The 25,127-nt window shown below is 34.8% G+C and overlaps 1 protein-coding gene across 2 annotated transcripts in view; it reads left to right on the forward strand.

The window, feature by feature from the left end:
• ARFGEF1 (ARF guanine nucleotide exchange factor 1) overlaps nucleotides 1-25,127 on the forward strand; it is a 97,996-nt gene that overhangs the window by 20,397 nt on the left and 52,472 nt on the right. For both annotated transcript variants that reach the window (XR_012065456.1, XM_072951851.1), the window contains exons 2-8: nucleotides 10,923-10,953; nucleotides 11,524-11,680; nucleotides 13,035-13,181; nucleotides 14,059-14,238; nucleotides 19,372-19,648; nucleotides 22,674-22,784; nucleotides 24,063-24,238. Coding sequence is in view for 1 of the 2 variants with exons in the window: in XM_072951851.1 (XP_072807952.1) it covers nucleotides 10,923-10,953; nucleotides 11,524-11,680; nucleotides 13,035-13,181; nucleotides 14,059-14,238; nucleotides 19,372-19,648; nucleotides 22,674-22,784; nucleotides 24,063-24,238 (1,079 nt within the window). In the remaining variant the exon portion in view is untranslated. The remainder of the gene's footprint in view (nucleotides 1-10,922; nucleotides 10,954-11,523; nucleotides 11,681-13,034; nucleotides 13,182-14,058; nucleotides 14,239-19,371; nucleotides 19,649-22,673; nucleotides 22,785-24,062; nucleotides 24,239-25,127) is intronic.

Below are 25,127 nucleotides of genomic sequence, written 5' to 3' on the forward strand. Positions count from 1 at the left end.
ACAGCCTTATATTGGAAAAAGATGCCAGCTAGGACTTTGATAACTAGAGAGGAGAGGTCAGTGCCTGGTTTCAAAGCGTCAAAGGACAGGCTGGCCCTCTTGTTAGGGGCTCCTGCAGCTGGTGACTTTTAAGGTAAAGCCAGTGCTTATTTACCATTCTCAAAATCCTAGGACCCTTGAGAATCATGATGAATCTAATCTGCCTGTGCTCTATAAGTGTAGCGACAAAGCCTAGATGACAGCACATCTGTTTACAGCACGGTTTGCTGAGTATTTTAAGCCTACTGTTGAGACCTGCTTCTCAGGGAAAAATAGATGCCTTTCAAGATATTACTGCTCATTGACAGTGTACCTGGTCACCCAGGAGCTCTGATGGAGATGTACAGTGAGATTAATGTTGCTTTCATGTCTGTTAATAACACAGCATCCGTTCTGCAGCCCACGAATCAAGAAGTAATTTCCACTTCTGAGTCTTATTATTAAAGAAATACATTTTGTGAGGCTATACCTGCCATAGTAGTACCTGCCATCCTCTGATGGATCTGGGCAAAGTAAGTGAAAACCTTCTGGAAGGGATTCACCATTCTAGATGCCATTAAGAACATTCATGTTTCATGGGAAGAGATCAAAATATCACTATTAACAGGAGATTGGAAAGAAGTTGATTCCAACCCTCATGGATGACTTTTGAGTGGTTCAACGCTTTAGGAGATAAAGTAGCTACAGATGTGCTGGAAACAGCAAGAGAACTAGAATTAGAAGTGGAGCCTGAAGATGTGACTGAATTGCTGCAATCCCATGATAGAGCTTTAACAGATGAGGAGCTGCTGCTTAGGGATGAGCAAAGAAAGTAGTTTCTTGAGCTGGAACCTGTTCCGAGTGAAGATGCTATGAAGATTGTTGGAAGGACAACAAATGATATATATTATAATATAAACTTTGTTGATAAAGCAGTGGTAAGGTTTGAGAGGATTGGCTCCATTTTGAAAGTTCGTCTATAAGTGAAATACTGTCAAACAGCATTGCATGCCACTGAGAAATTATTCCTGAAAGGAAGAGTCAATCAACGTGGCAAACTTCATTGTTACCTTATTTTAAGAAGTTGCCACAGCCACCCCACCCTGCAGCAACCACCACCCTGATCAGTCAGCAGCCATCAACATCGAGGCAAGACCCTCCACCAGGTGAAGGTTCTGATGACTGATAGCATTTTTTTTTTTAGCAATAGTGTTTTTTAATAAGGGTATGAACATGGTTTTTTTAAGCATAATGCTATTGCACACTTAATAGATTACAATGTAGTATAAACATAATTTTTATATACATGAGGAAACCAAAGATTAATGTGACTTTATAATGACCCACAAGATCTCTGAGGTATGCTTGTATACATTTGTGAAATGCTTTCATAAAATCAAACTTGGAAGTGGTTGCTTACTGGATATTTATCATATTGTTGTTTGTACTTTTTCACATTTAAAACTTTTCTCAAAAAAAAAAAAAACCTCAGCCCCAGACAAAGCAGTGTAAACACCTCTTTGATGCTCCTAATATTCTTATGAGACAGACAACTAAATATTATCATCCCTGTTTGAAAAATTTGTAAACTGAGGTGTAGAAAGGTAGATAATGGCAGACCTGGGTTTGACTCTCAGTCTTTCAGGGCCTCTAACTCATTTCTCTCTACTGTATGTCACTTGTACAGCTAAGTGTGAAATAGAACCCAAGGCCCTGACTTAACAGTGCGTTATTCTTTCCATGATCCCATAGCTGCTGCTTCTGCATATCTGACATTGAGCAGAATCTATGAAATGTCTGGTGGTTTATGTACCAGTAGGGGTGTGAACACTGAGAACAATAACTGTTCTTGTTGATTTTCAGTGTAGTCACTGTAAGTTGTTGATAGTGAACAGCCCCTGCATTCTTTTCTGTCCAAATATTAAGTTCCATTAAAGGATCATTTTCATAATTCATAATTTCTCTAAATGTTTTTTTTTTCACTTAGTGAATTTTCTTTATATTTGGCTAACCTATATTTATTTCTTTACTATCATTAGGCAGGGACTTGATCTGAATGCTATTAAGGTATTTATTTTGTATTTTATTTAAAGTATTTTATACATAGTCTGAAATGGAAAGAAAATTATTGATTTGAAATATTTATTATTCAAATCATCTTTCTAGTTTTGGTTTTCAAAATAGCAGGATTTTTTTCTGTTTCTGAATTAATAGGCAGCACGGTGGCTTCTTGTTTTTTAGAACTTTTATGGGGACATTGGAAAACTACAGTAACATCATTCTAAAATTAATATTATTTTCAGTTAATAAGTCATTGAAATTCAGCCATTTGATTTAGGCTTGTTTCTTCCCAAAATCACACTTAGATCATTCCATACTCTTGTCAGCTTGAGTAAGTCACTTCAGGTTTTTAATCTGTTAAGTGGACATGTTGGTAATACTGCCTCCTGTTCTAAGAATTAATATGTAAACTGCTCTTAATTGTAAAATGCTACACAAATAGAAGGTGTTTTGCTGTTTATTAGAGTTGTTCCTTTTCATGTGATTTTGGTGAGCTAATCAACAACTGTCATTATCTTAGAAGACATCTCTCATGGATCTCAATATCATTGATGTACCTACCACACATTGAAGGAACTGTTTCAGCCCATTGCAATTTTTTATTCTAGTTTTAAGTTATTTATCATGGAAAAATTAAGTGCACTAGAGACCTTAATTTACAGTAGTAACTCGTATCTTCAGGTCACATGTTCCAAGATCCCCAGTGGATACCTGAAACGGTGGGTAGTACTGAGCCCTCTGTCTACTATGTTTTTACCGATGCAACATACCTGTGATACAGTTTAATTTATAAATTAGGCATAGGAAGAGATTAACAACAATAATAATAAAATAGAACAGTTAAAACAATATAAGGTAATAAGATTATGTAAATATGGTCTCTCAAATACCTTTTCCATCTTAACTAAGCATTTAACACACTGTGGCTGTAACTTTTGCAGTTTGAGGTGCAACAGCAAAATTAGCACGAGTTTCTTTTTCTTTCTTCACAGTTTGAGTAGAAGATTCATTTTACCATAGATCTTAGCAACCACAGCATTCTTCTTTTTTCTTTCCTTATTAAGTCAAGGGAACTTACACCTTTCACTTAAAAAAAAAAAAAACTTCTCTTTAGCATGTCCAAATTGCCAGCGTCACTACTCTTGCACTCTCGGGCATTTACTGGTAGTAAAATGAGGGTTGCTTGAACACAGCACTGCGATACTGTCTATGACAGTTGATCCTGATAATGAGAGGGCTACTGAGTGACTAAGGGCAGGATACACTGAAGGGATGATTCATGTCCTGAGTGGGGCAGAGCAAGATGGTGTGGGATGGCACAAGATTCCATCACACTACTCAGAAAGTCATGCAATTTAGAACTTAGGATTATTTATTTCTCAAATTTTCCATTTAATATTTTTAGGCTGCATTTGACTGTGGCTAAAGTGAAACCGTGGATAAGGGGGGAGTACTGTACACGTTATCTTTGGCCAGAGATCAGGGTCTAAAAGTTGTACAGGGCTTTTCTGTTAAAAGTAGTTAAATGTCTTTTAAATATCAAATTAAACTTGAAAATTCTAGGTTTGAGTTATTTGTAAGCTAAATGCTATTCGTGTGTCTAGTTTTCATTTGAATCCAGTCACTCCCCTTTAGTTGGCTTTTGCTGTATTCTGGTGCAAACTTCACTTTTCACCTTTATTCTGAAATTTTACTGGTATGCAAACCATTGAGGAGAATTGTAATAGAATGATTGCAGTTATAATTTTGCATTCCTTTTTGACACATCCTCTGAGACCATATTATCAAATTGGGGGTCTTCTGGCTTTTGTCAGGGAGGGCAGGAATATTGGCTTTTGAATGAAAATCTATTCTCCCTTTCATATTTCATAAAATAGCCAAGCCAGTATAGCCCTGACAATAATAAGGTAACATTTATTTGAAATTCAGCAGGAAATTTGGAAATCTAAAGGACTGCTCAGCTTCCTACATCATACATGCTTGTGTATGTAGGTTTTTTTTTTTTTCAGTTTGGTAAAAGAATCAGCATTCTGTTTGCCAGTAATTTTGGAAGTAATGGATTCTACTAAAAGTACATATAAAGTACATTCACTTAAGGGAAACTTTCTGTAATTTGGTTTATGGTACTTGTTTCCTTTTATGGAATGCTATAAGGTAGAATTTAGCTTAGCTCAGGGAAAAATGGTTGCAAATACATGGTTAGTAAACTTTCTAAGTTGCATGAAAGAATACTAAGTATTGCATTAGTGGCTGTGACAGTTTTTACTGTAAAACAAGGCAATAAGTAAAATCTTATGATATGAAATATTCATTTAGCCTTCACTCTGATGTCAAAGCACACGTTACTGTGCATTGCACCTTCCTTTTCCAGAATTTTTAAAAGTTTTTTTGAGAATATCAGAACTTACGTACTTTTATCAGTTCTGCAATCATCATTTTAGTACCTGTGAACATCTGTTAATTCATATTAGTGAATATTCATTGTACAAGCAAATCCTAGTTGATCCCAGCTGAATGTTCCCATTGCATCTTTTTGCTTCTGCTAAATAGGATGGGACGTAGAGGCAGTGATGGTCGTAGCATAAGAAAAAGTTATCTTTTTGACTGTTTTCTGGGTGCTAAAAAAGAAACTTAAATTGGTATTTTGTTTTAAATTACTTTGTACTTCAATAGATATCAACTGTTTATATATGCTTTAGTCATAATTTTGCAAACTGATTTTGCACAGGACCTCCAGATTCTAAGGAGCCTGATGAGTATGTTACAAGGATTTAAGGGACAAATTCTGGCTGCATTTTATTAAGCACCGTAGCTTTTAGCCATCTGATTTCCTTATCTAAACGCTCAGAACATGCTAGGACTTTCCATGTTCCTAGCAGTTTTTTTATGCCCTTCAGTTAGGTGTCTCTCCTGTTTGCCAAGGAGTTATTTCAAACCCTATTCTCAAGTCTCCTTACCCACCCTTTCTTGTTCCAGTTATCGATTGCTGTGTAATGAACCACCCCAGGACTTGGTGGTGTAACTCAGTGACCATTTTCTTTAGCTCTCAAATTCTCTGTATCAAGGAATTCAGGAAAGGCATGTTGCTGCTTCACAACGTCTGGAGCCTCAGCTGGGAAGACTCAAATGACTGGGGGAGATGTAGATGGCTGGGAACCGGAAACCTCTGGAGGCTTCCTTGCTCACATGTCTGGCGCCTGGGCTGTGATGACTTGAAAGCTGGGCTCAGCTAAGATTGTTGACTGAAACACTTGCATATGGCCTCCATGTGACTTGGGCTTCTCACATCACAGCCTTCGGGTTCCAAGGGTGGGTGTCTGGAGACCCGGCATTCCAGGAGAATCTGGCAGGGGCTGGTAGGCGTTTTCTGACTTAATCTTGACAGTTGTTCGTTGTGACTTCCACTGTATTCGACTGGTTGAAAATGAATCTCTAAGGCCAGCCTGTATTCAAGGGGCTAGGGGTTTGGAATTAATTAGGCTCTCTCTTTTGGTTGGGTGTGGCAAGGTCACTTTGCAGAAGGACATGTGGAGTGGGAGATAACATAGTGACCATTTTGGAAAATCCAGTCTGCCACACTATCTCCTGATCTTCACGTTTATATGCCTTAGTGCTTGCTAAATACTGCCACTTGAACATCCCAGTCGCTTAAAATGAAGCATGACCAAAATTTGTATAATTTGACATAGTTCACAGAAGCACTGAAGTTAAGAACTTTTGTTTTGCAGTCACATAACCGTTCTTGATACTTGGCTCCAAGCCACTTGTGGTTAATTGGTGGTTAGAATCTGATTCCCTTTCTAGAGATTTTTCCTTCTGTGAGGTTATTCATTTAAAAGAAGGAAGCAGGCAGGAAAGAACTGCAAACAATGAATTCCACAAATATTTTTGAATACTGGCAGTATTATAATTGATGCGTAACCTCCCACTGCTTTGACGGAGACAACACATTGGATGTGTGTAAGTTCTAATGTGATGATTAAAAACTCTTCATTTGACTTTTAATCGTTATTCTTAGTTTACCAGTTTAGTTTGCATTGAGTAAAAACTGTTGGCTCTTCAGGCTGTACTGTAAGACAAAATGGTCTAAGTCTTGCATAGTATATAGATAATAGAATTTGTTGAATCCATATAAATATTATTTTGAAGTTTATATTTGTATACTGTCGGGGGGAAAAGAAAGCTGCTAAGCAAGTTGATCGGGTTTTTTTTTAATAAATTATTCTTTCTTGTTCATTAGAGAAGTCCTGTGCCTTATCAACTGTTGTCAGGTTGGTTCCAGTAACTTAATGTTCTTGAAAGGAATAAAACTTGCATTTCTTTCAAAATACTGTAAAATCTGTATTTTCTATGCTAGTTTACAATGATGCATTTCCTTTCATTTTAATCTTTCCTTCTATATATAATACAGTGGTTATGTTTCTAAGATTTAAAAAATTGTATAAAAATAGGGTTAGGTGGAGTTAATGGCTATAGAGGAAATAATTCCTGAAAGAATTTCAGTAATAAAGTTTAAGGGCTATGACTATATAGTTTAAAAGCTTAAATATCACTAAACAAACAAATCCAGTATCTGATTTTTATCTTATTTCAGCTCAAGAGTGATGACTTTTCTTATCACATTCAGTATTGTCTATTTGCATTCTCTAGTGTTTTCCCGAGCAATGTCAAAAATATTTTGCTATTTGTGGTCATCCTTGTCATGATTATTCTGACTTTAACAGGAGAATATTTTACAATTAAGCACCAAGTAGTTTTTGGTTTGAGTGTGCTACTTCTTAATTTGAATGTTTAATATTTTTTTTCTTCTGGGTGTTTTTCCTTTAATAATAGGAAATTAATTAGTTTACAGTTGACCCTGGAACAGCACGGGTTTGAACTGCATGGGTCCACTTATATATGGATATTTTTCAATAGTAAGTACTACAGTACTACACAGTCATGGTTGGTTAAATCAGGGATGCAGAGGAACAGCAGAAATGGAGGGCTGATGATAATTTAACCCCCGCCTTGTTCAAGAGTCAGTTGTATGCCTTGATTCTACTATTAAAGGCCAGCCTGAAGCAAACTATTTTCAAGTCCTGATTCATTAGAGAAATAGTTTCCTCAAAGACTGTTACTAGACATTTATTATAAGTTAAAAAAAAAACTGAAAAGAAATTCCTTTTTAGCATGGATTCAAACACCAGTTTAAGAAGTCTTACAGGTCCAGTAAATGGTTGTGGACATAGTGGATGAAACCAGACTGTTTTGCACTCATTTCTTTTAACCACTTCATGGCAATGATTCTTAAACTTGTTTGTATATTAGAATCCCCTTGAAGTCTTACTAAGACAGGTTGTAGGGCTCCGTGCTCATAGTTTCTGATTCAGAAGTTTGGTGTGGCACCTGGTGATGCTGCCTGTCCTGGGACCACACACTTTGAGAACCACTGCTTTCCATGTACTCAGCTCATCGTTGAATGAATTTTTCAGTTCACTCACATCAGTTAATGGAGGGTTGCTTAAATATAGCACCATGTGTAGTGTGTAATAAGACTACAGGAACTAGTTTCCGGATCACTTTTAAACCATTATTTAACTAATCTGATCTAGTTTCCTCATCCACAAAGTGAGGAATCACTGGTACAACTAGGTAATGTATAGAAGAGTGTTTTAAATTCTGTTGCTGCACAAATATAAAGTAGTATTGCATATTTAATTTTTTTCCGATTTGTTTATGGTTCTGTGGGTTTATAATGTTACTTTTTGTATTTAGTAAATACTTAATCTCTCTACCTCTCCCCTATTGCTGCTTGTCCTTTTAATCTTGATTACTTAAAAAATTTTTTTTAGTTGGGGGTAAAACTAGGTTGGTTTGTTTGTTCTATTTAACAGAGTTACTGGGAACCCATGACCTTGTACATGCTAAGCTTGTAATCTACGACTGAGCTATACCCTCCCCCTCTTAATCTCAATTTCTTTTTAGTGATAGTGTCTTTCTGTTTAAGTGGCCTTGAATGGCTTTGAAAGGAAATACATTAAAATGAATACAAGTGATCTTAAGAAGACTGTAAAAATATAAGCATTTTGCAGGACCATAAAGATAACCCCGCAGGCTGAAAACATGCAAGCTATGTTAATAATCAGTGGGAGAAATTGTTATTGTACTTTGACCTTTAAAGATTTTGTCAAAACATTAAAAACTCTTTGTGGGTTATAAACGTATAGGAAAATAAAAAAATAGTGAAGTTTATATTTAGTGCAAACTGACTTCAAAAATTAGAAACATTGAGAATTAAAGTGTTTTTTATTGCTTTCTAAAAGAAATTACTGAGATTAGTTTGGACAGTGCTTGCCTTGTATATTTACAATAAAGAGATGGGAAGGTAGATGTATATAAATATTTTAGTGCCATCTAAATTGGCAGAGAAATATTATGTTTAGTGTAGCTTATGTTAGGTATGTTTTATTAGACTATTTAAATATGGACACTTAAAAAATAATGAAATCACAGAATAAATAGTTCATAAAGCCTATAGGATCTTTTGAACCTAGTGTTTTAGAGCAAAAGCCAGCAAACTTTTTCTGTAAAGAGCTTTGTAGGCCAAAAGGAAAGGTCAACAATATTGTGTAAGGACTTAACAAGAGAAACAAATTTATGCAGACTTTTTTATTAGTGAAACTCAAAATAGTAGCAGTTGAGTATTAATTTTGTAACCTTGGTCTACTAATGAGAAGAGTGGAATTCTTTTTTGCAAGGATAACATTCTTCATTGGGCTACAAAGTTAGTGTCCCTATCATCAAATTGGTCACAGGTACTCAGCTATAAAAACTATTCTTAAATTCATGGGCGGTAGGGAAAGAAGTGGTGGGTTGGCTTTAGGATGTGAGCCGTAATTGTTGATCAATGTTTTAGAATATAAGGACCTTTGCAGTTACTTAATTGGTGAAGTGAGGGTTGTTTCCCAAGGTTACATAGTTACTTAGTTATCTTATTGACAGGTGCTATCAAAGCAAGGCTCTTGAAAATGTTACACTACCTCTGATATTCTTAACTAAAATATTTTTTCTTAAACAGGAATATCCTATTCCCTAACTATTTTATAAATGGAAATTCACCTTATACAAAAACTGCCACCTCCCCCTTCCTCACATCTTTTTTCTACCTTACCTGGTTTTTAGCAACACCTCAGCTTCTTTAACAATAACCATAATGTTTTTAAATTAAAAAATAGTTTTAAAATTTTTATGAAGATTTGAAACAGTTAATACATCATTTCCCTCTCATCTGTACTATATTTCTAGAAATGATTTAAATTATTATGTGCATTGGTGAACTGTACAAGTTTAGTAGCCATATGCAGATCTTAAAGATCAGACTTTGAACTTTTATTAAGTAGTATTTTATTTTATTTCTGTTTTTTTAAAAACTTTTTTAAACTTTATTACATTTGGAGGGGTAATTAGGTTGTTTTTTTTTTTAATGGCAGTACGGAGGATTGACCCCAGGACCTCATGCATGCTAAGCACTCACTCTACCACTGACCTATACCCTCCTCCTAAGTAGTATTTTAAATACCTCCAGATAATAATTTCACATTCTCTCCCTTCTACTCCTACTGGTAAAATGGAAAGAGCTTTGGTCCACAGAGAACTAGACCAAAATACCAAATAACAGTGCTTAGCACAGACTAGGAATGCATAAATTGTGCAATGATGAAGTGATTTGACAAAGTCACTTTATAAAGGGCTTACTGTCATCTCTGGTACATGGAGGGTGCTTAATACATGATAGTTCTTAATAATTGCTATAAAATCTAGAAGTCTAGAAGTTGTTCATAGTACCCAAATTTAATACATTTTGCTTAGTATTCATGATACACCTGTGTAGTAGGGTAGTTGAAAAATCAGAATCTGGAGTTAGATTACCTAGTTTTAAAACCTAGTGAAACCAGATTAGCCCCACACCGAAGCCATACAGACCCTGAGCAAGTTATTCAACCTCTCTGTGCCTCAGTTTCCTAATCTTTAAAATGGAAATACGATAGTACAAACCTCATAGGGTTGTTACAAGGCTTATGTTAGTACCTGTAAAATGTAACAGGGCTTGGCACATAGTAAGTTCCCAAAAATTGTTGGCTGCAGTAATAGTAATTATTAATGTTATATTTGAATGCTTTTCTTAAAAATTTCAAATAAATTTAATCAATTAACTGGATTCCCAAAACTATCATTAAATTTAACATTTTTCTGTTACAGATGGAATGTACCTAATTTTCTTCATCTCTTATAGATGTAAACAGCAAAAGGGAAATTTCCCATTAAATTGAGCATACGTGTTTTATAGCACCTTGTATAGTCACAGGTAGAAAAATTGATGAAATAACAAATATATAGATGGTTAAGAAGTTATAGTCCTGGACTGATAATCTCCTTGAAATAATCCCAAGGGTGGTACCTTGAGCTTTTTTCCTCAACCAACATGTACCTTATATTTTGTGATTTGAATACAGCATGCTTATTATTTTGTTCTTAATATTAATGCTGGTCAATGTAAATAGTTGCTTGACGAAAAAGAAAAAAACTACTTTGAGGAAAGAAAATGCTTTGGGAATTAGTAACCCACAATTGTACCTATCCTTATGGTTGTTTATACATATAGTTTTATAGAATTATATTCTGTAAATTATTACATTTGTCTGCAGCAGAATATTATTAGTACCTAATTTTCTTTTGAATTTGCATTCTTCTCAACTTCTTATAGAAGTTATAAATTAATTTATAAAACCTGTAATCAAATTACTTAATGATCTTTCTGTTGGTAAGTTTTCTAATGTATGCTTTTTTTTCCCTCCCACCAGAGGAAATAAAAGCGGAAACTGAAAAGCAGAGGTTTGTCTTTTTTTTTTTTTTTTCCTTCAGCAAAAAAAATTTGCAAACTTGTCAGTCTTGGCCAAAATAGTAATACAATCATCTGTATTTTAGTGTAGCAAATTTTCTACATGTGGCCTTTGTAACAAAGTCAATTTTTTAAAAAATAATTTTTGAGAAATATAATGGTAATCATACCTGTAAATACTGAAAGAGCTCATAAATAAATAAATAAATAAATACAGGTATTTCTGAAATGCTGTACGATATGCTTTAAAGTCTTTGCTTAAAGAGTTTGATTCATATTTAGAAAGATTACTAAATATTTAGTAACCTAAATTATTTAAAGTAATTAGGTAATTGCGTTGATTTTTAAAATTTTTCTTGCATTTAGTTACAGCTCTGGCCACTAGCTTATGACCTACAACAAATCACTTAACGTCTCTGGACTTTATTTTCCCCATGAAATATGGGAAGAGGAAGTCTGGTTTAGCAAAGTGCCTTCTAGAACTGAAATTCTGTGTTTTTATTTGAGTGTATCATCAACATGAAAAATGTGATATTCTAATCAGACTCTCCCTTTTTCTTTAGTCCTCCTCATGGAGAAACAAAAGCTGGATCAAGCACCCTTCCACCGGTGAAATCAAAGACAAATTTCATCGAAGCAGACAAGTACTTCCTACCTTTTGAATTGGCATGCCAGTCCAAATGTCCCCGCATAGTTAGTACATCTCTAGATTGTTTACAGGTATGTATAAAACGGCACTGTCTAAAAACTATCTAATCTGAATGTGTTTCTAAACATTACTCACAATTGATGAGTCCATCATGAGAGCAGTTGATTATTCTTTTTGTGGTAAGAAACCAAGTAGTTGCTTAATATTCAGGAGAAACAATAGTTGCAAAAAGATGTTTCTAGGTTAAGGGTAACAAAAGTCATTAGTGAGCTTAGTGAGACACAGAATCTTTACTGAGGTTATCAGTAATGAAAGTGTTGATTCATGCTCTTTTTCAATCAGTGAAAAGCAAAAAAAAAAAGTACTTTTAACCTGCTGATTTTTATATATATCATTATTTCAGTGTTTGTTTTTTTTTCTACCAGATGCTTGCTGTTTTATATAAAGCAGTAGGTTAATGTTAACAGTTTAGTATTTATATTTACTATTGGACTTCAGCTCTGAACTTCATTTATGTCAGAAAAATTTCTGAAATCTTCTTGTTTTACTTAGACACACACACACACACACACACACACATCCTCTTAGATATTTATGAGACAAACCTTCAGACAGAGAGGTCCTTTTCTTTTCAGATATTTTCATGATTTGGGGATTATACCTTTTAACTAGCAATTCAGTGGAAAAGACCATATCCATATGATTTGTTCTTAAGATAGGTTAAGGATAAGTTCATTTGATTTGTGACCTTGTTTTCCCTGAAAAATTAAAATGATAATATCTAAGGCCTTCCTTCCAGGGCTATAATGGTAATGATGAGTAAACAAATCTGTGTTTTATCGCAGTCAGTGTATAGAAATTGTGTTCTCTGCATTTTCGCAGATCTAATTTGGTAGGTGATTTTGGGTTATTTGAATGTGTTAAGATAGCTTTTACAAAAGCAGTATCAGTAATGCTTGGACAGAAAGCAATAAGCTATTCTAACTCATCAGAGACAAGTTCTTAGGTCTGCCCTTCTTAAAGGTATTGCCTGATGGTTTTGCTGTGGTTATTTTTCTGTTTTTGTGGTTATTACGAGTATAAATAATTTCACGTTTATATAGCTAATAAAGCTTTCTTCAGGAAGAGTTGGTATAGCCTTGGCTTTGAGTATTCTTTAATAGTTCTATGTAAAAAGTTTAATATATATTCAGTTGTATATTGTAATTTGGGGGGGTCATTAGATCTATTTATTTATTTCTTCTTTTTTTTTTTTTTTTCAAATAGAGGTACTGGGGATTGAACCCAGGACCTTGTGCATGCTAAGCATGCGCTCTGCTATTTGAGCTATACCCTCCCCCTGTATATCGTAATTTTAATGTATGTTTAATTAGTATATATATTTGTTAGCTTAATTAGGATCTTTATTTATTTTCTCCATTTCAGAAACTTATTGCTTATGGGCACTTGACTGGCAATGCTCCAGATAGTACAACACCAGGCAAAAAATTAATTGATAGAATTATTGAAACAATTTGTGGCTGTTTCCAAGGTCCTCAAACAGATGAAGGAGTTCAGTTACAGATAATAAAGGTAATTTATGAGATAAAGTGAACTTGTTATTCATAATCTCTATTTTTAAAAATCAGAAGCCTTTTACCTTGAAAAATATTTGGAAAGGTCATTTTATGTGCTTTCCAGCTATAATGGAGGTCATTTGGGTACTTTTTAGACTCCACATCAGGAGATTTTATTGCTGAATGCCAAGAGTTCGCTAGAAGACACTTATTTGCAAATCTGTTATTTAAAGGTCCCAGTTTAGGGCCCCAGAGCCTTCCAGAGCTTTTCTGTTTCTGGCATGGTTCTGTCATTAAGCTTTCGGGTCCCATGTGAAGAAGGTCTTGTGACTCTTCTGGTTTCTTTTACTGCTGTCAGAGTCCTTGCAGTCTGCCCTCTAGTCCTGGGTTTCACCATATGAACTACTTGTGCACCAGCTTTCCTGACTCCCTTGCACCTGTCAGTCTGCTGAACCTGCTCAGCTAAACCCCGTCCTGGGTTTGTGCTGTGATATACCTGGGTGATCAGCTCCTTCCAAGGAAAATCACTCAGTTGTGTTTTCAGTCTGCTGCAAATACTGAATTTTTAATGTTACTGCTAGTAGTAGTGGTGGTGTGTTTGGTTATCAGTAAAATTTTCTTGTACTGTTTGTACTTTTGAAATTGTGGACTGAAACAGATCAGTTGAATGGTTTTCTGTTGTTTTGGGTTTGAGAGGATTATATGGAAGCTGCTGCCAGAATGAGGAAAACATAGGATATTTTAACAGTTGATGATATATTTAAGGCAGGTAGAAACTCTACATTACCTTAAAGTGGTAATGATGTCTGAAAATTTTGATTCTAATATAAAAAAATATATTTTTATGCTGAAACTCTGGATGCAAAAAATTGCTGTAACTTTTTTTTTTTAAGGCTTTACTTACTGCAGTAACATCTCAACACATAGAAATTCATGAAGGAACTGTACTGCAAGCTGTGAGAACATGTTACAATATCTATCTTGCAAGCAAAAATCTCATCAATCAGACAACAGCCAAAGCTACTCTTACTCAGATGCTAAATGTTATCTTTGCACGCATGGAAAACCAAGCAGTAAGTATTAGAAAATGAGAGAGATTGTATGGAACACCACAAGCATCAAGTATAGAAAAAATTTTATAGAAATTACACTGAAATCTTTTGTGCCTGTGGAGAGAATGGTTTTTAAGGTTTTGTGTACCGGAGATCTGTGGTTTTGTTTTGTTTTGGGGCTTACTGACTTGTTTGACTTTGGATAAAATATGTCTCTAGTTGCTCACAAATAGAAATTGAAAGATATCAGTCGCCATCATCCTTATGGAAATGTTTATGAATTGATATTTTTAATAAGCTCTCAAGCTTAGTAGATGAGTGTAATATAGATAAGTTACCTATTTGATCTGTTCTGGTATAAGATTATTCATTGAGCCTTTAAAAAATAAACAAAATGCGTTCTATGTTGATGAAATATATTTGGGGAGGAAGTAAGAGAACAGCAGCTAGAAAATCATTAATTTTTTTAGTTATTTAGTCTTCATAATTAAAAACCAACCTCTAACTTTTTTTTTTGAACTTTTAACCTTATGGAAAAGTTGCAAAAAAATTTACAGAGATATCTCCTTTACCCTGCTACTTTCCTTAATACCAGCATCTTACAGAACCACATTACAATGTCCAGAAGCAGGAAATTACACTGGTATGATACTATTAAATAAACTGTTAGCCTTACTTGAATTTCACCAATTTTCTCATGAATTTCTTTTTTTTTTTCTTTTCTGTTTTAAGATCTGATCCAGGATCCCACGTTGCATTTAATACGCATTTAGTATGTCTTACTCTTCTCCAGTTTGTAAAAATTTCTCAGTACAGCTTTCATCACCTTAAAGGGTGATGATCAGTTATTTTGTTGATTATCCCTCAGTTTGCTTTGTCTGATGTTTTCTCATGATTAAAATGAAGTTGTCCATGTCTTGCAAGAGTACCTCTGAAGCAGTGTTGTGTCCTTTTCAATACATCACATCAGTAATTCATGATGTTGATATGTCCTAATACTGACGACGTTAACCCTGATTACTCGGTTAAGGTGGTAGCTGCCAGGTTCTTACACTGTAAAGTTACTCTTTTGTAGTTAATAAATATCTTGGGAGAGATACTTTAATACTATGCGAATATCCTGATTTTTCCCTCACACTCCCCCACCCCCAGTTTGAGTGTCCATCAGTGAATATTGTTGGCAACAGTTAGTACTGCGGTGTTTCCCTAGTGGTGATTTTCTGTTTCTCTCTCCTTCTGTGTTTATTGACCAGAATTATTCTCCTTTCCTTTGTATTTATTCAGTTTTTTTATGTCAGTCTATATTCATGGATAATTATTCTATGGTTTATAATCCAGTTCTATCATTATTTATTTTGTTATCCCAGTTATTCCAGCTTTGGCTTTCTGACCTTTTGACAAGTTCCTGTTGTTTGGTTGTTTTTTTTTTTTGTTTTTTTTTTTTTGAGTCCCTCCTTACTTTCTGGAATTTCAAGATTTTCCAGGCTCGTTTTGAATTTCCTCTGCTTCAGCTTTGGAGTAGTAGACATTTAAACAGGGAGCCCTGACTTCTTCGATTGGAGAATGGTAATTAGAAACTAGAATCTGAGTGCTAGGTGTGTTCGTTGTAGCTGGGATGTTATTGCTTGGAAGCCCTCTCAGCAGATTGAACTAGGGAATATATATGTGTATACACACCCCACTTTCCCACTTCTTCTCTCTTCCGTATCTGTATGTGACTGTCTATGTATATTAAAAACTATGTGTTCATACTGATAACTTTTGATTCCAGTCCAGTACCATAGGGTTCATTTCAATCTTCTTCCTTTATTTATAACTTCCTCTCCCTAAATGTGAGAAATAAGGCCTTCATTTTCTATGATACATTATTTGTTCAGTCCTGTACTGTAACACACAGAAAATAATTTTAGAATTGCTAACTCATACCGTGTGAAGCAGATTTACTAAGTAAATTGTAACATTTATTTTTTGGCTTATTTTTTTGTCTTTAGCCTTACAGTATCCGTTCAAAATGTTTTCTAAAGTTACTTAGGTTAGTTCTTTTCTTCTCCGTACTCTTAAGGGATAATGTTATTACTTTATAATGCAATTAAGTTCATTTATTACTGCCTGTTTTCCATTTCGGTGTCCCTCGCATTCTGGTTTAATTGCTTACTTATTTCCTGAGTATGTTAAACACTACTATAAGCTAAGAGTTAGAGCTATAAAAAAGGTATACTCCTGTCATTCCTGTCAGTCCTCTTCCTCTCTTTACACCCCTTGGATGGATGTAGGTAATCTCTATTGTTTCTAGTTCATCCTTCTGCATTTCTTTAGCACAAATGAGCAGATAGATATATGTATGGTTTCATGTATCACCTTTCTTACATGAAAGGTAACATGCTATATTAGTTATCCATCACTGCATAACAAACTTACTCCAAACTTCAGCTGCTTAAAACTCATAGTTTAGCTGCTTAAAACTCACGGTTTAGCTGCTTATCACAACAGTTTCCAAAGGTCCAGAATCCAAGCGTGGCTTAGCTCTATGATTGTGGCTTGGATTTCGCATGAGGTTGCAGGTGGCTGTGTGGATCACAATATCAGCTGGGGCTGCTGTCACTTAAAGCCTTTATTGGGCTAGAGAATGAGAGAGAGAGAGAGACAGAAAGAGAGAAAAACAAGGGAGAAGCTACCTTATGATCAGAAGTGGTCACGCAGATCATCCCTGGCACAGTATAGGAGGGGACTCTACAAAGAGGTGAACATGAAGAGGTGGAGATCATTGGTGGCTATCTTAAAAAGGCTGACTACCACATCCTGCGGATACTCTTTTGGACTTTGCTCTTGTCACTTAATAGTATGTCCTGGAAAGCGTTCTGTATCACTCCTTAGAGAGCTTCCTCATTTTTTTTACACATCTATTCAGTCACTCTCCTGTATATTGACACTGGATTATTGCTAATATTTTGCAACCACAAATAATAGTTTTGCTCCTTTTTGAAGGAGTGAATGATAATGATTTTATCACTTTTTAATGGCAGAAATATAAAGAGTAATTTTTATTGGTTTGACGTGTTCAGCAACTTCTTAATACGTTCTCTGTATGTTCCTGGCACTGTTCTGGTTCTCAGTTACACAGTGCTGGGCAAAACCAACTTGACCACTGCTTTCAAAGATCTTAACAAACTGTGGGGCATAGAGGGGGAAGATGAACCAATAATCCCAAAAGTAAATATGTAACTGAATTGTGATAGAACCCGTGAACATGCTTCATGTCATGAAGCATATTTAATTATAGAAAATTATAGAGAAGTGGGAAAGGGGAGGGAGAGAAAATTAAGAAGGTGGGACACAGACTGATTTTTTCATGTTTGCTAAAATATTCTAAGCTAGAAGTCTAATTCATTTGTATATGCTACTGATAACTTTTCCTCTCCTCCCCAAATAAAATTCACTATAAAGTATCCCGTTCTAAAATTATTTCAAAGGAGGAAATGCTCATTTCTTTCTCTAGAACAGTGGTTTTCAGTGGAAGATGGTTTTGCCTCCAAAGCCACATTTGCACTTCTGATTGTCATGACTGGGGTGAGGAGGCTGTTATTGGCATATAATGGGTTTCTGCCCATTAAGGATAGGGATAGGATGTTGCTCAACTCCCAGCAGTACACTGGACAATCCTAGTTCACTCACATCCCCCCACTCACACACAGCAAAGAATTACCTGATCCAAATGTCAGTAGTACTGATATTGAGAAACCCTACTCCAGAAAGTGTGGAAGTGTACAGAAAATGTTTTAAGTTAATTTCCTCTATTTTTCAAAGACCTTTCTAGAGGTTACAGAACTCTGGAAAAAGTAGAAAAAGCTAGAATTCAACACTTTGCTTGTCTGTGATTCCAAAGCATGTACTTGCCCTACTAAGCCATGGTGCAGACTAGCTGAAGTTGGGCTGTGGGTAAGATTGGACTGCAAGTCATAGGTTCCTTACTGTTAATTTGGACGTTGACTTTCTCATGAATGGGCCAGAGCTTTGGTTTGGGAATTCTGTTCTGATTCCAACTATGCAGCTAGACCTGCCCATTGATTTCCTTACTGATAAAATAAGGGATTTAGACCATGTAGATTTTAAGTCTGTTCCTACCTTTGGGGCATTAAAATCTTAATTCAGCTTTATTTTTACATTCATATAATTAATTCTGATATTTCTACATAACCTGGAATATTACTATGAATATGAAATGTTCATATTTGATGCTATAAAATACTTATCTTTGTGGAAATTAATTCCATGAGAACTATTCTTATTAGGTCATGAAGACCACAAGAGATGTGTCTAAAAGCAATAAAGTGCTAAAAAATGAAACACTGTGTTCTTGATTGTTACTGTTTTTAGCATCTTGTAAGTGAGCCAGTTTTACCCATGGTGTTATATATATAATGACAGGTCTCCTAAAATAAAATTAGAGCATTTGTAGATACAGTTTTTTCAATCCTATTAGATGACTGACTGGGCAGAGGCATTTAGGTACTCACTGCAATTTTATTTATTAAATGTAATTTTATTTTTTTAATTAAAAGACACGTGATGAGGTAACATAAAAACATAGTACAGAAAGGTATACACTGAAAAGATGCCACCCATTCTTGTTTCTAATTTGGTCACTTCCTAACTTCTACCCCTTATAGGTAACCATTATTGCTAGTTTCTTGTGTTTATGTCTAGACTTTGTTTCTCTCTATATAAGTAAAAATGAATGTGTATTTTATTCCTTTGTCCACTTTTTTCCTCCCTTAGTGAAACTTTGATTTTAGGTGAATCTACTGGCAACAACCCAGTTATCATTCTAAAGTTATTAAAATTATTTTAGTTTTTAATTTTGTTTAAGTAATACATTCATGTTAAACACCAAAAATAATGAAAAGAGAACATACAGTGAAAGACTTCCATCTCTGTTCTTGTTTGCCAAATTCTATCCCCCTAAGAAGTAACCACTATTTTTGTTATTATGTCTTTAATATGTTTTGTTTTTTATTTCTGATGGACTGCAGTTTCTACACCTAGAGACAAGGTGGCACCTTATATGAAGGATTTATAGTTGAGTGTAACATTACCCCTCCAAATTTAGACAACTTACTTTGCTAATATTGGAAATTATGTTCTCTTTTTTTCTAGTTGCAGGAAGCCAAACAAATGGAAAAAGAAAGGCATCGACAGCATCATCATCTGTTGCAGTCTCCAGTAAGCCATCATGAGCCTGAATCACCTCAACTCAGATACTTGCCACCGCAGACTGTTGATCATATATCCCAAGAACATGAAGGGGACCTTGATCCCCATACAAATGATGTGGATAAAAGCCTTCAGGATGATACAGAACCTGAAAATGGATCTGATGTTTCCAGTGCAGAAAATGAGCAGACTGAAGCTGATCAGGCAACTGCAGCCGAAAGTAATCTTTTTGAGTACGGGTTGGAGGGTGTGGTAAGGGAAGTATGCCAGAAATGTGTTTTTAGTAACGAAATATGGAAAAGGTAGTATGACTTAATGGATATCAGAAACATTGGGGTAATTGTGGACTTTTTCCATCCTAAGTGGTAAAGTTAATTTCACGTAAGCCCACAAAACGTCTGTTGATATTATGCATTCATTAGCATCTTATGAGCAGTATGAGTTATAGACTTGCTTTGGAGGAGATACGTTACAAAAGAGGGTCATAAATGTCTGTTAGCACGTAATATAGGAACCTCAGTTACCTGAACGTCAGTTCCTAGCAAACAAGAAGGCCATTCATTTGGTAAGGTTTTCTGGAATGTGACTGAAACTTTTAATAAATCATTGTAAGTTCACAGGATATTGTCAAAAAAAGTACTGAAATTAAATATGCAAAGAAATTCTCCAAGTAACTACCTGGCATACAAAAATATCTTGTTTATTTTTATAGCCTAATGTTTAGTAATCAATAAAATTTAGATGTTCTCTGACAGTATTTTTCTGAGTAAATTCGTTTATAAGAAAAAGTTGACAAGATTACAAAAATTAAATTACATTTATTTCTTTTACAAATTTATTTCTCTAAAAATAATCACATGCAGTCATTTTTTTCCCCCAAACATTATTCCCAGTTTTTGCTGTTCTATAAAACTGCCAGGGAGTAAGTTTGTTCCCTTTGCTTCTCCTTAGCTTGGTGTCAAAAAAAATGATAGAAATTCTGTTGTCTTTCCAGTGTGGTTTTATAGAACTAGGATGGTTAGGGCTTAGTTACAATTCATCTGACTTCTGTTTTTACTTTCCTTTGAGGAAAGACTTTTATAGTATTTTTCAGCTCTTGATATTTTTTAACCATGTCTTTTTCATAACATAATAGTGGCATAAATATTAACAGTGCCATGAATTACTTTTTACTATTTTTGATGGTACTTTAATACTTATTTTATTTTATTTTTATTTTTTAGTATTTATTTTAAAAGGGACAATTTTGAAAAGCCTGGCATTCCTAGTACTCAAGCTAATAGTGAATCTGTACTGCTTATGTGATTTACATTTTCCTAACCTGCCCTTGCCAAGATTTGCCCTACTTTCACCGCATGCTTTTAAAGGGGATGTGTGTAGTCAAAGGGCTAATCTCTGATAAAACTGGAACTTTATTTATTCCTTCATTTCTTCATCCATGCACTCAGCAAACATTCATTTGGCATACTGTGTCCCAGGCAGTGTGCTAGGACTTAGGGTTAAAAAGCTGATGAAGATCTAGCCATCGCTGTTAGGGTGCTGGTGGTGTGCCGGGAAGGTCAGGCATGTATAAATGAGGTATAATGTGATAACCTGCAAGTGGCATGCACAGGATAAGTCTGCTGAGAAGAGTTTGAGAAAGTGATGATGTTTTAGATGAATCTTGTTTGGATAAGGGTAGGAATTGGCTAGCTAGAAAGTTTAGAAAATTTCCCAACAGGAGAAACAACGTAGGCTGAAAACCAAGGAATGGAAGATATGCTGTGTACTTGGTACCACTGTAGGTACCTTTTAGGATACAGAATTGTAAATAAGACATAACTTCCTGTGGTGTATTTGTGATTATTTTGGCTTTTCAAAGGTATTTTTCTCCCTACAGTTCATAAAAGTGAAAATTCTGCCTGAGAGCCTTTGGCTAAGAGTGCCTGCCCTGGAGTAGATTCTCTGCTCTGAGTCACATCTCTTATCACTTACTGGCTGTGTGACTTTGAACATAACAGTTAACTTCTCTAGTCATTTCCCATGTGTAATAAACATTACTCACTGTTACTCTAATCTATTTCTGTCAGATAATTTATATGAGAATTGACTCATTTCATTAATCATTTTGTGCACTTTTAGTGACTGTATAGTTACATTGAAACTTAATTTTTAGATTCTTTGTAATTTTAACTAACTAAGGCACAGAAATACAGAACTTAAGAATGATGGAAAAATTATCTGTCAAGACATTTACATATTTTTACTCCACAGAAGAATCTAAATGCTATTGTATTTGGATTTTTATAAAATAAAACTACTGATTTGACATGCCTATTTATCACATTTCTCCTGTGGCATTCAGTATTTTGTGGAATTCTGCAGCAAATAGTAGATTAGGAGCAGTGAACAATGGGGAGGACAGACTTCTGGAAGCCAGAGTTATAAGCAGTGGTCCTTTATAGTAGTGTGATGGAGATGGGTTTGTAGACAGTAGCACTGTTAGCTCAAATGCAGTCTGATGTTACTTGCTTTAGGGCAATGGCTCGCAGAACAGGGTCCCAGATCCCAGAACATCTTAAAGTACTAATTTAGCCTTCCTGAGGTATTTTCAGCATTTCAAAAAACCCAGTGGAAATCCTATTTTTATCTGCAATGGTCTACACAAGCTAACTGAGAATGTCAAATTTTATTAGTTTCTTGTATGTTGTTCAGAAGTTCCAGTTGGCAGTTATATCTGTTTTCAATTAATGTTAAATTGGGGAATGAACTCTTTTTTACTTATTAAATTCAGTTTTACATTGGATATGTAGATTCGATTGGGGAAGAAATAGTAAGGAAGGGCCCAGATGGCCCCATCTCTGCCTCATCCAGGACCTCACTATATTAGAGCAGCAAGGAGCTTGATATTATTGATGAACCTGATTAATCAAAACAAGCTTAAATGACATTTAATATTACCTGATAAGTGTGTGGGACATGTTAGAAATGTTTATTCAGGATACTTTTAAAAGTTTTCGTTCTTAAATCTAGAAAACTCACTTAAGTTGAATATTCATTTAATAGCTTGTCAAATGAATTGTTGAAATTATGAGATTTTAAAATACAGTTTGGTTATAAATGTTGAATATTTAACTAATTGCTTCTAGTGTCATGTATCTAATTTTTTTTCTTTCATTCTTAATTTCTTGAGATCTTTTCATTATAAATGCTCAGTAAAAGTTTCCAAAAAACTAAAAAAATGTTTTTTTGAATTTTTTTTAAAGCGTTATCTAAAAATGATATATTATATGATGGAGAAAACCATGACTGTGAGGAAAAGCCACATGACATTGTACAGAGCATTGTAGAAGAAATGGTGAACATCGTTGTTGGAGGTAGTATATTTGACTTGAAATTAGTTTATTCTGCCTTACATTACTTGACTCTGGAGACTATTTTTATAATGTGTGGAACAAAAACGGCAAAAATACAAGGTCTTTCTCAAATTAGTGTGTGTGTAAAAAAAATACTTAAATATCTTAGATTATAGAAGAGTACTCCCTTTTTCTGCAGTTTCATTTATAATCTTAGAAAAACCCGCATCGCACTACAAAAGTAAAGTTGAGTAGTAGCAGCAAAGACCATACAGCCTGCAAAGCCTCATAGCTCCTGCTTACTGACAGCCAGTTGTGTGCTTTACATGTTGTGTGTATGTGTTTTGGTTGTTTCTCATAGACATTATTGTCTTTGTTGTTTATGTAGAAACTGAGGCAGAAGATTATGAAATAACTTATTGAGTTAGATGGTAAAGATATGATTGAAACAGGGTTCTCTCATACTCCAAAATCTAGGACATTATATTTCCCTCATACTAGCTTATAATTTCTTCTAATTGGTAGCATGAAAGGAGCAGTTTCCTGCCAGATACCTACTGAGTTATGGCCATAGACGTATATGTGGTCCTTTTTTGAAGTAATATACATTACACCTAGAGTAGTTGTGAAACTTAGTATTATTTACATTATCTGTGCTTGTTCTATGAGAAGCCATTTATTTCTGTTTATATTCATTACAAATATGATTACTCAGAGTAACATGCTTAAGAATACAGGGGTCTAGGCCATTATTTCCATAGTTGTGTTCCAAAGAATATATGTTATTAGAGGTAATAGTAGATACTCTAAAAAAGTAGAAAGGGCCTCATGGTAAAATAAGTTTTGGAAACACTGCATATTGTGTATCCACTTCAGAGTACTCAGTACATGTTAGCAAATTAAAGGCTATAATAAACCTGTTTTCATCATTTCCTTAACTTACTTGAAAAGGGGATTTTTTTTTTTGAGGAATTTTTTTTAACATCTTAAGGCATTAGCATTCATTAGAACAGTTTATTTAGTAAATGCTAATGTAGACTAAAAGTAAGCTCTGTTTTGACACGTTCTGGTTAGTCTTTCATCAGCTGAGTGTGTTTCATTGCTAGAACTACTTAAGGATCATATTTGGGTGTGTTCCAAATGCATACTTACTAGTAAGTACGCTGACCTTTAAATGGTGCCAGTGTATCTTACTTCACACCGCTTTCTGCCTCTGTTTCATTTTAAATAGTGTATGCTTTTTCAGTGCACTTGGTTAAGTCAGATATGTATGTGTGTTTTTTATTCTTACCGTTTCAGATATGGGAGAAAGGACTACCGTAAATGCAAGTGCAGATGGTAATATTGGAACCATAGAGGATGGTAGCGACAGTGAAAATATTCAAGCAAATGGAATTCCAGGCACACCAATTTCTGTTGCATATACACCGTCCTTACCCGATGACAGATTGTCTGTCTCTTCCAATGATACTCAGGTATAAAGAAGGGAAAATGTCCTCTTAATCTTATAAACTGATAAGCTACCAGCACCTTGTGGTGAATATATCCAGTTGATTATACTGGCTGATTTCAGTTTGGGGAAATAAAAACTTAGGTTTTTTTTTTAAATTGATATAAGTCAGAGTAGTTTATTCCCTTAAAATACTGATAACTAAATTTCCAACTCTAAGGTATGTCTCATGTTTTTACATCTTCCCTGCAACCCTCCAACCATTGACATTATGTTTAAAAAAGAACATCCTTGTCACATATTTATAGGATCGTTCTAGTGTACTAGGAGGAGAAAGAACTTGTAAAAATCTAGAGACCTTCATGTTATCTTTGTTCAGAGCTGCAACGAAATCCATACTATGGCGGTGATAGGTCCTCCTCATCCTTCCTACCTTATGTTTTTTTGTCTTTTTTCCTTATCTTTTTAAATAAGGGAATCCTACCCTAAATCTCTTCCCATACATAGGGGTTAGTATTCTTGGCTTGTTGACATTGATCAGTTGACAACTTTTGAACATGGCTTTGACAGTCTCTATTGTCTTATGTCTATCTGCACAAGAGTAGATGAAAAATACAGTAGGACAAAGGCATAAAACACACCAGTGACAGTGGAAAGCATAGGTTAAGCCATGGACGGGGTATCTTGTCAGGGCATGATTTGCAGGTTTTTGTTAGTAATAGTATGAACTGGGTAAATTTTAAGAGTTGGGTGGCAAAGAGGAAATAAAATATTTTAAAAGAATACATTTTCAAGGTATTTATTGTTGGGGATGGGAGTGGTATGTCACAATAACGGAAAACAAATGTGGTGGATTTCTCACCTGGTCTCCCTTTTAATAGAACGCCACATATTACTAAATTGAATAAAATATA

This window comes from Vicugna pacos, chromosome 29 (genome assembly GCF_048564905.1).
Source record: "Vicugna pacos chromosome 29, VicPac4, whole genome shotgun sequence".
Classification (NCBI taxonomy): Eukaryota; Metazoa; Chordata; class Mammalia; order Artiodactyla; family Camelidae; genus Vicugna; species Vicugna pacos.